Source organism: Thermobia domestica, chromosome 16 (assembly GCF_964235325.1).
Source record: "Thermobia domestica chromosome 16, izTheDome1.hap1.1, whole genome shotgun sequence".
Taxonomy (NCBI): Eukaryota; Metazoa; Arthropoda; class Insecta; order Zygentoma; family Lepismatidae; genus Thermobia; species Thermobia domestica.
The window spans coordinates 126847743-126865007 of NC_137469.1; the positions used below are offsets into that span (position 1 = coordinate 126847743).

General features: G+C 36.0%; 1 protein-coding gene across 3 annotated transcripts in view; it reads right to left on the reverse strand.

Moving 5' to 3' along the window:
• LOC145673400 (uncharacterized) overlaps positions 1–17265 on the reverse strand; it is a 537699-nt gene that overhangs the window by 144585 nt on the left and 375849 nt on the right. For all 3 annotated transcript variants that reach the window (XM_081743063.1, XM_081743061.1, XM_081743062.1), the window contains one exon: positions 10101–10198. In XM_081743063.1, the coding sequence (XP_081599189.1) occupies positions 10101–10198 (98 nt within the window). The remainder of the gene's footprint in view (positions 1–10100; positions 10199–17265) is intronic.

Here is a 17265-nt window from a genome sequence, read left to right on the forward strand (position 1 = left end):
GCGGGACCAAATGTTAAAGTGAGTATCTGATAACACAAGCTCTGTAACGTAGCGCACAAAGTTCCTGTTTGGTCTAAAAAAATAAACATCAAGTGGTTGTATCAGACCCGTGCAACCAGGAGGGATCAGCTCAACTTTGAAATTCACTCCGGATGGTATATGCTTGTAGATAGCAAATGTTTCCTATAGGTGTTGTTGCACATTCCATGATCTATCGAAAGAGGTACCACTCGGTCCCTGTTGCCATTGGAAAGTTTGAAGTTGGCTCTTGGGGCCCTATGATGGGCATCCTGGGGGCACTTGCTTCTCGCAGACTTTTATCACTCCCCGACATTGGTACATTCCTGCACAACTGGATCAGTCACATTTTTGTTCGTTTCGCAAATCTTTCAGGTCACAAAGTTTGTATACTTTTCGTACTTCTGTTCTTTCTATTTTATTTTGTTAGATTGTACCACTGATTATACACGTCATATCTTATGTTCTATATGTGCAGGTTGAGACTGAATATTGCACTCACTTCATACAGTGCTCTTTGCAAAACATGTACTTTTCATTGCAGTTGGCAACACTGTTAACCCCACTGGTGGCCTTCATTTGTTCCCTATTGTGGCAAGTCTCTTTCTATACATCACTTGTCAGCATTGTATTTTGCCGTGCCCCCCTTTTTTTCGGAATTTGTACTTTTCCCCCCTTTTCCAACCTTGCTGTTTTCCGAACTTCCAACCCTTATATTTCTTGAACCTATTGCTATGGGCAGCTAATTTTTTGGGAATGCTCATCTCTGTTACAGCTCTTTTAATTGGCATAGGTCACATCTTTCACTGCAACTATCATTTTCGGAAGGTTCCCTTGTTAGTGCTGTCGTCGTGTTTGCAGCCTAAGACTCAAGAAATCACTTTCTTATTTACTAACACAAAGGTTTTTCTTTTGTTTCATAAGTTGTTGTTTTGTTCTTAATAAATAAAATAAGAAAGAGGTTCATTTGATGAGTATTGGTCTGCAAGTACAATAACAGCCTTAAGACTTGAACTCTGCAACATTCTTAATACTTTATTCTGATGTCTGACAACTCCTATAAGATGTTAGTCATATAGCCTACTTTCTATTGAGAAGGTAGGCCTACTAGTAGTCAAAGCCCAGATTTAAATATCTGGAGCATTTTATTACAAGTTCCTCAAAGTCAACCAACGTTTAACACATTAAACCCTGCAATATCCTTATTATTTTATTCTGATATCTGACAACTGATATATAGCATTAGTAGCTCTATTTTCTACTGAATTAGGCCTACTACTAGTCAAAGTTTAGATTTTAATACCTCTTCATACCCATCATACGTTTTTCTAAAGGGGGACAGCGGTAGCTCAGTGGTAGAGCTTTCACCTCTGGTGCTTCGGTTCGGGTTCCATCCCAGTCCCCGTCAAGTAAACCTTGAGGTGGACAACTACCTTGTGCGTGGACAACTACCTTTTTTCCTCGGGGTTCTCCCACTTTCTTCATTCCACCATTTCATTCGTTATTCATCCGTCTTCTTTAGCTTAACCGGCACAATCGTGGGACGTAAAACTTAAAAGATTTCATTTTTTTTCTAAAGGAAAATGAAATATTTCTGAGTTGATTTCAGCCATAGTAAAAAAAAAAAGAATATAACAAGGAGAGACCCTTTCACCAAAATTTCGTTTACCAATATTTCTGTGCTGCAAAATTTCCTGCACGGAAAGTTTCAACATAGAGGAGAAAGTTGGATTACTTTCTTCAGTAAAAGGAAGTATTATTCTTTTGTTTATACAAATCCGTTTTCAATTTATATTTTTATATTCAAAATCTACTTCATATTAACATTCAAAATTTGGTTTTCATTTTTGTCATATTTTCTGTTTGCCATTTTTAAGTTGCTTCTTTTATTTTATTCAGGTTTATTTTCCTTTGCAATTAAATTAGTTAACCTATAAATGTATTTAGTTATCATTATTGTATTCTTTTTCGCATTAATTATCTTACAATATAATTATATTATTAGTGGTGAGCTTATGTCCGCAACCCTTTGATATTCTATCTTGTCTTGGTGAACCCGAGCGCGTGCGATCACTTGAATCACTTGAATGAGAATCATATTAAACCTTACTTATTGTTTATTTAGTACATGAAAGAAACTGTAAGTGTGAGGAAGTTGATAGAGGGTGGCTGAGGGTGAGGGAGTCGATTGAGGGCGAAGGTGTGTGAGGGTGAGGGAGTCGATTGAGAGTGAGGGTGAGTGAGGTAAGGGTGAAGGAGTCGATTGAGGGTGAGGGTGAAGGTGTCGATTGAGGGCGAGGTTGAGTGAGGGTGATGGTGAAGGAGTCGACTGAGGGTGAGGGTGGCTGAGGGTGAGGATGAAAGAGTCTATTGAGGGTGAGGGTGGATGAGGGTGAGGGTAAGGGAGTCGACTGAGGGTGGCTGAGGGTGACTGTGAGGGAGTCAACTGAGGGTGAGGGAGTCAATTGAGGGTGAGGGTGAGTGAGGGTTAGCAAAAATGCCGATCTCTGTATGTATGTGTTCGTGTCCTTGTCGAATTTAGTAAAGGTTGAAACAAACCTTGTATACGTGGAAACTAGGGGACTCAGGAAACTGAGGTATGATCGGTTGATCTTTTTGAAAAAAAGTGGCTAGCACGCTTGACTTCGGTTGGCGTGGTCCCTGGTTCGATTCCCGGTGGGGGTACAGTTGAGCGAGCAAAGTGGTTCGGATTCCACTACAGTCAGTAGGTCAAGGTCTCCTTTAATCTCGCAGGCATAATCGCGTGAAGTTAAAATAAATCAAATCAAAAAACAATATATTTCATGTTTTCTTTTTACACATATATGCTTGAAATAATACATTCACGTTATTACAAACATGAGGAACCGTGGAGCGGGTAATCTCTAAGAATTCAGACTTCCCGCCGACACATTCGTTATTCACTTCTATCAATTCTTAAGTTTTGCTTACTTTGAGTCCAACTTTAAGTCATTACATATCTGTAAATTCTGTTGGAAGAATGTCTGGTAGTTGTTCCGTGCAAGAAATTCCTTATGTACCATGGCATACTGTATATGCATTTTAGAATGGCATAAGTGTGACTTCCTTTAGCCCTATATAGAACGCCACTCAACGGTTTCTCATGCAGAGTAATTCGGGGGAAAGTGAACATGAAAGTGAAAAAAAATCTTACACAGAAATGGTAGCACAGCTGATTGAAAAGTATATATGAATAGGGAAGGCCTTCTGCATTCGGAAAATAAAGTATGGTTCATATCGTGTCTGAAGTAACGTGCACAGAAGCAAATGAATCATACAAGGTAAATTATTCACTTCACCTCACAGGTGGGGGTGAAGTGAATATACATATGGGGTGAAGTGGTGAGAAGAAGTGTCCTTGGCATAATGTAAATAACAAGATATAAAGTGCTAAATAATGAGTATATCGCTAACGAAGAACACCTACATGATGTACGGGTACATAAGCTATTGTTATAGAAATACTTAAGAAGCAAATAGACATACCAACCCGAGATCGTGCCCAAAGTACCGTCTGGGGAACATTAAGGTGTTTGACCTTACAAGAAAGAGCACAATATTTGAGTTTCCATTATGTCTTGAACCCAGGTTTCTTCTATACGAGACTGTGGTTTGTAGGACAGATAAAAATAGTTAGATGTAAATATGTTCTTTGGTCCATATTGTCTACATGGAATGATTAACAAGACTATACACATCACCTCAAAATATGTTAGTCACTTCACACCATCTCGTCGTCTTTTTTCCAAAATACGTTTTGTATCTTTATGTTCGCAATATATTGAGGCATATCTATATACATGCGTACCTAATAATCGCCTTATGCTACTGTAGAAGTATTGGGTACAACACGATTACTTCAGGAATGAATTGCCATAGTTTCTTACTAATCCATATTACAATAGCAACAAAAGAAGCTACAAATGTACTCACCTTACTTGCTGTCCATACTCGCTGCATTCAATAGTTCGCTACTTTCAACTGTATACTATCTTCTTTGTCAGCCCCAGACTCAATATTGAACATACAGGGGCTTTGGAAGGTCAGCGAAGATCGTACTTTGTTGCCAGATATCATTAACTTTAACTCTATTCAGTTCACTCTTATGGTCACTTACCCCCAAATTACTCTATGAAATAGCCCGTGTTATACGGTAAGGAACATTTCTGGATGGTACACCCATATGGAAATTTACGGCAAAAGTGTACCATCCAGAAGTGTCCGTTACTGTACTATAGTTTTCAACGCTTTTGACCCACCCTAGCTCTGAGTCTTTGAAAGTTCGCAAATATTTTTATGTTAATATTTATCCTGATTTTGATGTGAGGAAACAGCTCTTCTAATATGTCGACATAGTTCATTAATATTCAGTATATATGTTATATTTTAAGAAATACGTTTCGCAGAAAGTGAGACAAATGCAAAACTTTTAAAAAATGTAGAAGCTTCAAAGAGGCTTGTGAGATTAATAGTGTTAGAATTCCCCAAATCTTCAAACAGGAAAGAAGTCTGCCTCTGGTAGTGTTCCAGGTTTCCGTTCCTTACAAGACACAAACAAGTTCCTAAAAATTCACAAATTTTGAGAAGTATCTTGTACGAAGGGCTGTTATTTGACTTTTATGACTAAAATTCTAACTTTGAAAAAAATTACAAATCATTTGAAAAGCAAAATTTCCTATACAGATTTCAATTCATTCTGTTACAGAATTCTTCACCCTTTAGGATTCAAGCATAAGGAAATATGGTAGAAGAAAGTTGTTACTGGGGAGGGTGACACTGTGGCGGAAAAACTTGAATTCAGTCGGAAAATGCACCAAATTTGGACTTCTAATGTTACAAATTCAATGTTACACTTGTAGGATATTTGGATAAAACGGACGGACTAGCTGTGAAACAGTGAATTGAAGATACCTCTGCGAAAGGGAAGCAAACTTTTTGTAATATAGGATCCACGAAAACTAGGTTTATACCTGAATGTAAGTGGATATTTCTAACTAAAATACTTCTGACAAGGGACCATTCCAATTTGATGAACTTAATGGCTGAAAATGATTGCTAGCAGTGGATTCAGCACTAAAAGAAACAGAAAAGAAGAGTGTGTTTAGTGGCAGACCGTATACAGGGTGGGAGATAAATTAGGGCAAAGTGCGAAGACAGAACGTAGAAAATGTCTTGAAATATCATGTAAATGTTGAAATGAGTAGAGGGATTGAGATAAAATGTTGGATATGAGGACTGTATGTAGCGCTCCACTGAATAGGCGCAATATGAATCACGGGAGACATCTGAAAAGCCGCCATATTGAACTTAGCGCAAGAACAATGTACGGAAAGAAGGCCATGCGACATGACTTTTGACGCACATCGTCTATTGAATTCAATAGTGGCAAATACAGTTTGAGGCCTCTGTAACAGGAGGCGTTTCACGCTACGGCAATGTGTCAATACTGTCGTAAAGGAGGAATGAGGAACTAAAAATTCTGTTGTATTGTCCATGAGCACGTTGTATGCACGAAGGGTAGAAAGAAAAAGAATGTAGTCGTGGAACATCAAGAAAAATGTATGCAACGTGTAACGGAATAAGTAGTTCTACTGGATGAATGCTGGTGTGGTACCTTCCAGAAAGACACGTGTCTCATTCAGGGTTCTGATATATTAATGATCCAATTCAAGAAAACGTGCCAGTTGTAACACTGGTGACAATTTTCAAAATCAGTTACCGCTACATACAATTGGCAATTAAAACACTGTTCACATTATTCTTACTCAGTGGAGTTTTACATGCATTCCTTGTATCCAACATTTAACCTCAATCCCTCTCCTCGTTTCAAAATTAACATGACATTTCTAGACACTTTGTACGTTCTATCTTTGCACTTTGCCCTCATTTATCTCCCACCTTGTATACGGTCTCTGCTAAAGACCTACTTTTTCTCTGCTTCTTTTGGTGCTGAATCCAGTGCTAGAAATCATTTTCATCAATTGAATTCACAAAATCGTAATGGTATCTTGTGAGTATCACAACGAAATTACAGCTGCTACATTTAAGGATTTCTTCTTGAATAGACTTCTATTTTTTTTTAGAGGAAAGCATCATTGTAATAATGGAAAATGCCCCATAATAGTCGAGTCTCATAGCTAAAGAGAACACTTATCAAGTAGAAAATATATCATTGTTAAATTATTAGAACAAAAACAAGTTGACGTTTCGGCAACGAAAACTGTACTTGAAATACTGCAGCGCATAATAATTTCCGAAAGTCAATCGAAAAGTGTAGGAACTGGAGCAACTTACGAAAGAAAGCGGATATGATGATACGCTTACAATGCTCTTTCAGTTAATAGAACCTAATCAAGCTTATACGGACTGAAGTAAAGTGGAAAGTTGCAAGAAAATTCCAACTGACACATGTAGAGAAATTTATTAACCAAGCAATTTTTATAAAGAAACACAAAAAGAGTAGGAATTTTGTGTACAATATCTGAACAAATTACAAAAAGGAGACTTCATAAGAGATAGGGCTTGACGAAGTTTTGAAACTAAGAATCATTGATTTACAAGACGCATATTCAGATAGTAACGAAATATAACAAATACGATAGTGAAAGCGTGGAGAGAACGACCAGTGATAGATGTTCCACTGGAAAAAATTTTAAACTATATAAGTTACATATTGATACTTCTAGAATGTACACAGTATAAACATTTAGCTGAAATATCACTTTTCACATTACGAAAAATGTCATATTTCTAGATGCAGAAAGAACGGCAAGGGGAAGGGAAGTCAACACCTTATCTGAAGTCTACATTTCCGTTTTTTGTACTATGATTTTGGTTAACCTTGCGTTGGCCGTATAAAATAAGTAGATAGACTATTACCACTTCTACAGCAGTTTTTCGCCAGTGATTTTTCAAGATCAGAAACAATGAAAAGCAAAATTTTTGAATACACTTTGAACAGATGAGTTCAAATATTGAACAGCGTATTCCTTTAGCTTATACGAAACTAACCAACTCTATGGCCTACGGAATTCGGAGGTTTAATGTCGCAGTCACAAAAGTTTTCTATTCACTCTTGCCCTTAGACAACTGGATACAGTTTCTACTTTGTTTCTGCGAGATCCATCTTAATATTATCTTCCCACTTGGGCCTAGGTATTCCTAATGAACGCTTTCCGACTGTATTTCCAAAGTCGCTTTGAAAACGTTCCTACTTTCAAACATTCTGGTTACATGACCTCCAATTTGAGCCTCCTGGCCTTGGTGATCCTACATTATTTAGTTTATCAAATTTAGCAAGAATATTTCCTTTCTAACTGATTCGCAATTTTTTTTTGAAATCAATAATTAATTTATGTACTAGAGTATTGTATTCCCATTTGTCTTCGAGCTTTGATAAATCGTAAATATCTTGTAGATAGCTCATTAATTTTGCCTAAATCCTAGCTGGTAATCTCCAATAATTTAATCAATTTTGTTAACGGAATGTTTGAGAAAATTTGGTAGATTGTTCAAACATTTTTTTTTTTTTTGCTTTTCTTGTGAATTGAAGCAATGAATGATTCTTTACACTCTTGTGTCAATTCGTCTTCGTTCCAGATGAAGAGAATGAATGTATGTATTCCGTCCCCTCTAGTTAATAATAACTCAGCATGGATTTCATCTACACCCGGCCATTTGTGTTTCTTTAATTTCCTTTCTGTTTTTTTTTTCTTCTGATAGCCTCCGTAAGATACCATTTTGCTCCATGCATTTCATTTTCGATCTGAACCTTATTTGTTTGCCTGCGTGCTAAGCAAATTGCCAAAGAAATCCTTCCTCTATTCAGAATACTATCCATCACTGAGAGAATTTTTTCTTTCTTTTTTTAAATATATAAGCGTGAAGATGGCAAGGTGAAGGAACTTAAATTGAAAAATAAATCGTATAAAAGAATAGAATATGAAGAAAGACATTTTGAAAACTTATTATAGAAGGTAAATTGCCAATACGGATGATTCCTCGAAATATAATATTAAGAAATGACCTATTATTACTGTATGATCTATTTACAAAACCATAGGAAAACTTAACAGTGTGAGTGTAGTTTCCAATAACATGTAGAAACTTACTCTCTGTATAAAAGTTCAAAGGAAAACGTTATGAATATCTGTTCATTCGCTCTAAAGAAATTAGAGTAATAATCAAACGTTTTTTCGATTTCAAATAATAAAACACTTAAATATATGTACGAATACATGAATGGAAATATGTATATTGTAGACTTTCCAGTAAACCCTTCTTTCTTATAAACGGGTAACCCAGTCCAACGTCTATTTTTCTGAAAAATTTTAAAGAAAATATTTCAGATCTTTTAATTGTAGCAATAATCGAACACATTAGTCTGCTCATTAACTGATTAATTACCATTGAATTTATATCAAGAAATACGTTATCGGATAATTCAGTTACCCACGTTGGTATGTTACGAAATATTTTTTTTTAATAATTACGATATATTGTTGTTTTATTGCAGATTATATGCAAAGACTTAAGAACAACACGGTACAATGTGTATCTTATGAAAATAACTAAAATCAGTACCAAAACTCCGAAACGTATTGAAACAACAAGAATTACAATGTCGTGGTATTGTGATAGGTTCTAATACCAAGGTTAAGTTAAATGATTTTAAAGTATTTAAATGTTTCATTTCAATAAGATCCAAATCAGAACATTGATCACAAAGTCTCAGAATCATCATTCTTCTACGCTGGTGTAATGATTTTCAATTTGCCGTTAATTAAATACGCTATAAGGAAAACGAAAAATAGCAACCAGGGCCTAGAGTGAAATGATATTCACCAGGTTATGCCGTATACTGATGATGTAAGATTCCCTTCATGTCTAAGCGGTTAGCGTACTCGCATTTGGCGTGGGAGACCCGGGTTCGATCCCTTCGGGAGCCCATTTGGTTCGGATACCACGTTTATAAGTAGGTCCACGTCTCATATAGCTTCGCTGCTGAAAGAGACGTTAAGCTCGAAATCAACTCAACTCAACTGATGATGTAAATTTAATAGAGGATGAAAAGAGGACAATAGAAAGAAATGCAGAGGTCTTATTAAACGCTTGCAAGAACATGGGTTTGGAAGTAAATGCAGAGAAAACTAAATAAATGGAAGTTCGTCTGATCGTTATGCGTCAAATTATCCTTGCGTTAAAATATCGAATAAAACTTTTCCTTTCTAAAGTGGATACTTCCAATTATCAATGGACGGAAACCGCATTCAGGAAGAAATTAAATGTTGACTAAAATCAAGGAATTTTGTGTTATTATTCAGTTCAAAATCTCTTGTGGTCGCGAATTCTGTCGAGTAATTTGAAGCTTAAAATATATAAAAGGGTAATCATGTCTGTTGTTCTGTATGGTTGCAAAACTTCGTAGCTTACTCTCAGGGAAGAACGCAAACTGAAAGTATTTGAGAACAAGGATCCTCAGACGAATATTCAGACCCAAGAAGAACGGGAATGAGGAATGGCGGAAACTTCATAAAGAGAAACTGTACAATTTATACAGTTTAATGAACATAGTTAGGATCATAAATCTAGGAGACGCAGATGGGCAGGTGATGTAGCGAGGATGTAAGAAAGTAGGAGCGATTTCAAAGTCTTAAATGAAAGACCAATCGCAAAACGTCCATTAGATAGGTGCAGATGGATGGACAAAATTAAGATGGATCTTGCAGAAATAGGAATACAAAGTAGAAACTGAATTCAGTTGGCTAAGGATAGAAGTCAGTGGAAAGCTTCAGTGAACGCGGCATTGAACCTTCGGGTTCCATTGGTCATAGAGTTAATTAGTTAATTAGTTAGTTAGTTAATTAAATCCAGTACCAGGAAACAAGACACACTGTTAAATGTACAGTACAAATGTTCAAAGTACAGTAAGTTAAATGTAAATGCTCTAGGCACAGTAAGTTAAATGTAACCTATTTTCCATGAAAAATAGTGTAGGTTAACTCAGGCACCTTCCTTGTATTCTAATCCTTGCTAAAGCAAACGTTGACAATTATACTTACAGTGAAAATAGCCTCTTAAGTAAATTTTCTTCCTTATCTGATTCCTTTTCGTATAAGTTTTGCATACTATATGTTTTGGTTACTGGCGTAATATAATCCTGTAATCAGTAAAGAAATTGGATTACCCAGTTTCTTAAATACGAGAAATACCTCAATATATATATATATATATATATATATATATATATATATATATATATATATATATATATATATATATATATATATATAGATAGATAGATAGATAGATAGATAGATAGATATAGATATAGATATGATGTTTCAGAACCACACCGAAAACGTTTGGGAAGTCATTCCTGACACCAAGATAGGTCGAAAGGTTTAGATCAACCTGGGTGCTGCTACGATTAATTATTAACATTGTATTGAAATCTATTTGTAAATGAAACCCCCTTTCAATGTTTCCGTAAAAGTAGGTGGCAACCCTGCCTTGTCACGCTACTGCGTAGTAGCTTGCTGCCGAGACCGGCTGCGCGAGTGAGTAGCTGACGTCACAGGGAAGGCTTCCTCCTCGTGGATCAAGAGCAGCGTTGCCAGATCTAGCATAATGATGCCAGATCTAGCATGATTAGCATGTCCTTAGCATCTAGCATCTTGCTTTTAGCATCCTGCCCAAATCTAGCATAATTTCAGCAAGTTTATCAAAAAGCCGTAAAACCTGGAGATGAGAAAGAAGTTGGTCGTGGGAAGCAAAAAACGTCAGAAATGTATCCTCTCCCATTGATTCATACAGTCGGTAAACCATACAGGCAGTCTTATTTTCCGAAGTAAGTTAGAAAAGGCTCTGGGCTTTTTTGTGTGTGGCTCCACACAGGGTTTTCTAATCCTTTAACTGCGAGGGATGGACGGAGCTATGGGAGTCCCCCCAACTTTTTGACAACTTCACCATCTTTATTTCTGACTTCATGACCATCTTTATCCCTGAAATGAAAGGTCCGAGACCGACCAAAAATCAGCCCCCAAGCAGACAACTCCCAACTCCGCTTATGCTGCGAGAAATTTTCTTTCAAAATATGTAAACAAACACTTTGTATTCATTTATACGATATATACGCCATTGAGTCTGGCAACGACTGCACTAGTTTAGTTGAGTTAAAGCTTTGGTAAGTGAAGTATTGAGTTCTATCCACGCATTCTTGCGCTCTACGTATTTTAAGTTACGTTATCGTATCTCAACTTCGTTTTTTTCCTTTTAAAACTCCTGAATTAGTAATTATGAGAATCTATCATAATTTGACCGAATCTAGCATAATTTCGATCCGGTTTTGGAATAATTCCGAGCTGTGAGTCTGGCAACGCTGATCAAGAGAGGCCCTTCTTGTTGACTGGAAGATTGGTGAGTGTAATGTAGGGGAAAAATTAGTTGTGCTTAAAAAAGATAATGGGAACGTGAGAAGTATCATACATTAATAATTTAACCGTTGCTTATTAGTTGTGTTTGACACTATGGCTTTGGAAGACTTGAAATATTGCAAATGAAGATGAAAATAATACGTAAATTGAAGTAACAGGTACTTGATTTAAAAAAATTACGAGTAAGTTGTTACCATTTTTGAAAGCCTTATACGCTTTAATTAGAATGTGTAATTCACGGAAAAGGTGGGTGAGTTAGTGAAAGGTTCCTCTATGTTAATCCTCTTTTGGTATTTTGTTTTTATTTTAAATTTATAGAGGAGTCAGTCACTGACACTATTCGCTATCTTTCTCGAGGTAAGCTTCCTGTTCGTCTCAAAAATTTAATGACAAGAAATGTAGAATTTAAATTAAAGGATAAAGTAAAATCAGGTTTAAGAATTTGAAAATAAACCCTCTCCTATTTCGGAACTTTGAATGAGGATTTGATAAAATAAAAGGGAAAGGATTTGTTAAATATTTTTGTGAAAAAAAAGTAAGGAAATTAAGAGCGTTAAAACTTCTTCTGGTTTCAATGCAACGAAAGTATTCGTTCCCAGTTCAAGGCTGGATTTGTTTTTGTACTATTTTAAAGCTTTTCAAGTTACCATTTTCATATACGAGATTTAAATTGTTGACTATATATATATTTATTATTGTTGTTTCGAAAAAATTTGTTACAATAAATTGTTAACTACCTCGGAATTTCGGGGATTCACAATTTCAGAACGTAGATTAGATCCTTACCCAACTAATTTTGGTACTCATAAAAAAAAGGTATTTTGCATATAAGGCTAAAGGAAATTTAAGTAGTATTTTTATGGAAAGTATCGATTGCTCTATTACACGTAGTGCAAAAGTAAACTTGTATTTCGGTGGATGATTTAACCAATGGTTCCTCCTTTGAAAAAAAGTTTTGAAGGTAGTAGCTAGGGTTGGTTTACCGAGGTAGAGGTTTGCATGTTGCGCTGAATTATATATGTTGTGGTTATTCGCAACAGTGCACAAATGCTTCCTTTCGAAGTTATTAGCTGCTTAGAAGATGAAAAAATCAACTTTAAAAATCCATAGCGCCAAAACTATGGGACTTACCACAGTCGCGTCAAGACTTCAGTTGGAAACTACTATGTGCCCTTTAGTATTATGTCATATTTTCTCCCTTTCTATTTACGTGCTAAGTTTGATTTTATTTTTCAGCATATAGTATTTAGTATTTAGATTTGAAGAATTATGGGTGCCAATTTTTCTTTGATGATTCTGTATTTTTTTATCAAGATGGCGTCCAACATCTTTATTGCGTTTTGTATTTCATAAGTATTTTCCGCTTGAATTACATGCGAAGTTTATTTTAATTTTCTTCAGCATATAGTATTTAGTATGTAAATTTCAGAAATCATGAGCACCGTTTTTTCTTTAATGATTTTCTATTTTTTTCCAAGATGCCATTCAACATGGCCATCACGTTTTGTGTTTCATGCATAAAATATGTAATAGGAAATTACGAGTTTTCAATTATTCTATGGTCGTTGTCCTTTTCCCATGGTTGCTCTCACATTCCGTCTGATAAAAGCTCATTCCTTTCTGCCACGGAAAAGAACACCTCATGTTCAGTTATCAATTAAGTATCTCCATCTCATTACCCAGAATACAAGAATATGCGTGATTGATTGTATGACTATAGTGCAGTCTATAAGAAAAACGATACTTGCTAAGGCTTTTGTTGGAGTCACTTAACCCTTAGATTCACTTGGCATTTTTCCTACGTAATTACACTTGGTGGGTCAAAATGACCCGGTGCTCTTTTTGATGTTTAATCTTTAGGAAATTGGAGATTTTGCTTCGGAAATGATGTTTGCTATAACCCTAGTTTCTCACATGGTTCTAATGTGCTTGAAGTTTGTACAAGGGCTTATGTGTACAAGAACTTATTTGTACAAGGGCATATGTGTACCTGTTCACAGGTTTACTATTGTAATCAAAGAAGTTGGAATATTTTTCAGAATTGATGTTTTCTTCATCGCTATTTTCTCACACGGTTGTAATGTGCTTGAAGTTTGTACAAGGCTTATGTGTACAAGAACTTATTTGTACAAGAGCATATGTGTACCTGTTCACAGGTTTACTATTGTAATCAAAGAAGTTGGAATTTTTATTCAGAATTTATGTTTGCTTCATCGATACTTTCTCACATGGTTGTAATGTGCTTGAAGGTTGTACAAGGGATTATGTGTACAAGGAAATGTCTACTTGTTCATAGGCATGCTATTGTAGTGAAAATACTCTATTGATTGCAATTCAAAATAATATTCCATTATTCATATCGTAACATGTTGTACAAAGGTGAATTTTAATACTATTAGAAATTATTAACAATAAGTAATAACGTACTTTCACTACAGAAGTACTCTACATTCTCACCCTACGCACATTCTTCACACAAAGACACAGTATGAACTGTGCAGATGAATCTTTGACATTTATAGCAGACAGTAGGCGTTTTCTTATCCGCTGACGTAGGACAAACTGAGCATCGCTTCCTTTTCCGTGAAATTCCGGCACGGTCTTCTTGTAGTCCTCGTGTTATACCACATCTTCTCAAAGCATCCACTACACTCCTCTTCAAGTGAGGAATCAGCACACGCCTTTCCATTTGAGGTTCCAACATGTCATGCGTAGGCTCTTTCAGGAATTTCCTTCGTAGTCAGGATAGCAAGCTATGTACGTTATATATGCGTTATATCCTCCGACATCTAGCATGTTGAAAAACAAGGTCATAGGCCACCGCCTGGTTTGCCTCTTTGTTGTGTATGTGCGTACCAATTTGTCCATAGTATCGACACCACCTTTGGTTTTGTTATAAAATGTTATTATTTCTTGCTTTTTTTGGCACTTTCAGAATCTATTGAAGCATCTCTATGCATAGAAGATAATAAAATAACAGCTTTATTTTTCTTCGTTACAAAACTGACCATTGTCGCTTCTGGAATGAAAACAAATTCCGACGAATAAATTTGTCGATTTTTAGCTGGTAGATAATTGTAGCCACTTCCCTCCTTTGTTTCCTAATTGTTCCAACTAAAGTAATCTTATTACATAACAACTCTTTAGCAAGATATAAACTTGTGAAGAAATTGTATGTTGTAATATTTCTCCCTGGAAAGTTCTTCAAAGATTCAGATAGCTTTAGAACAACATATTGTGATAGGTTTGTTTGTACTTGCTGCCCAGGTTTGCGACCTTTGTACACCATTCCAATGTATGTATAACCAGATTTAGCAGAACACATCCAGAATATCTTGATTCCGTATTTTCCTGGCTTTTGGGGAATATACTGAATAAAACTACATCGATCTCTGTATGGCAGCAACTGTTCGTCAATGGTTAGATAAATGTCTGGAATCATAGCTTCGGAGCAATTCTTCATGAACATATCCCACACGAAACGTATGGCAGCAAGGCGGTCAGTTTTTAGCCTAGTATCCCGTGTACGCTTGTCATCAAATCTCATTACTCGTAGTATATTCAAGAATCTGTTTACCGACATGGTAGCTCGATAAAGTGGATTTGCATACATGTCAAGAAACAATTCTTTTACCGGTACATCCCAATTTCTTTCTAGGCCAGCAAGAAGAAGTAATCCAAGAAAAGCAGTAAGTTCCACCATATCAACTTCTTTCCACGTAATTCTTTTTTCTCGAGCAATGCGTTTGCCTTCTAGATTTGTACACAGTCTAATTTCTTCCAACAAGTCTAGTGTAAAGAACATATCAAACGCAGCTTTAGGTGAAGTGAGATGAATGAATGTTTTTGACAGGTCCAGGATTATGTCTTACGACATTATGTACAAGGGTTTGATCTGAAGTACGGGGATTCGTGTTCCAAATAGTACCGTCTTTAGAAATATATCGACCGTTTATATCATGACTACAAGATGGAATGGGCACATCGTTAGTAGTTTCACTTTCACTGTCGTCCGTAGATTCACTTTCATTATAGGAATCCTCTTCATTACTCTCGGGAATAACAGTTACTCTTTCTGCCTGTAGCTGTCCAGTATCTTCCGTGTCACTATCGTCATCCTCACTTGCATCTAACAGAAGTTCATCTCTTATAGTCTCATCTGAAAGTCCGCTTATTTTCGCAGTCTTAATTTCACCTCACAAATAGACGCACTAATACACAAGCTGACAACAATTTTCAATAAATCAAATTCACAGAAAAATATTTTCTTCTTCTTTTTTCTTCTTCTTCTTCTTCGTCTCTTCTTTTCCATATTTTTGACCTTATGTTGCCTTAGAGAATACAAGTGTTCGAAAGTGAAATATATTACTGAAAATAAAGCAAACTAAATTACGGGCCAATTTGACCCACCAAATGTAATTACGGAGCAAAGAGAGAAATCAGTTTTCCCCCACCCCATATTTGGTGATACTAAAAAACTAAATATTAGGTATAGTAGACAAAAGATTAATATGAGATGTCACAAAGACTGGTTTTATAAAAACGTCATTTATTCGTTTAGGAAAACAAAAGAAACAGGTACCGGGTCAATTTAACCCACCAAGTGTATCTAAAGGTTAAAATACGGTAGTTGGTTACGATGAAGCCATTCTAATTTTCGACAGATACATTAACAATTCATTGAAAGAACAAACCCGCATGAAAAGGCTAGGCAAAACAGTTCCCATAATTTTTTTTCGTCAAAGACACGTCAAACATAAAGCTAGTTCGCATGAAAACCTTTCTGTAACAAAATTAATAGGATCCCTTGGGAAAGCAGTACTAACATTCTTTTGCAGTTAGTGATTTTAATCTTGTTGTTGGCTATGGAACCCAGGCATACAGCAATATGCCAGGTCTCTTCCGCTCTAATGTACCTGAGCACACACATAGAGAGGCCGATGTACTTTGATACCACTCCACGTACTGGATATTATTTCTCAGGAATATGATCTTGAGAAAGAAGTTGATGTATTTTCACCTGACACAGATGTTTTTATTTTGCTCATGGACTTATCACAAACTGTTCACTCAAGGTGTTATCGATTTTCTAACTGGGAAAGAAGAAAGGATTAGAATAATGAATGTTCGTGGAAAGTATATGAAATCCACGAAGAGTAGTCAAATTTATAATGTCTCAGATATAAGATGCAACTTATTCTCAACTAAAAACCTGGAAGAAAATTATCACTAACAATAGGAGCTCTAAGGCCACACATAATCAGATCTAATGTAATTTATTTGATTGCCAAAGACTTTAAATGTCCCAAACCACTGCTACCACCAGTATCTGGAAATGGATGGGAAACTACTAGGTACTAAGGACGGTTCTTTCACACCTGTAAAGTCACTTAACCTGCCAGCACTATTAAGTGTCATTGAACTTATCAAATGTGAATGCAATGTTCCATGCACCAAAGCAAATTGCAAGAGCCTTACGAATTCTCTACTTTGCACGTCTCTCTGCAATGCAGTGACTGTTCAAATATCTACTATTATAAATGTGAAACAGACATTGATTTGAGTTACAATAAATAGAACAGTAAATCACACTTGTTTTCCAGCCAATACATCAACATACTTACTAAAAATACACACACAGACACACACACACACACACACACACACACAAACCAATCTTTACGTCTCCCGTGTTAAGGAAAACCTACCATTGAGATTTAAAAATCGTAATGTACGTCTAACTACCTATTGTGCATACTATTATCGTATACAAACTTAGAGGTAATTTGTT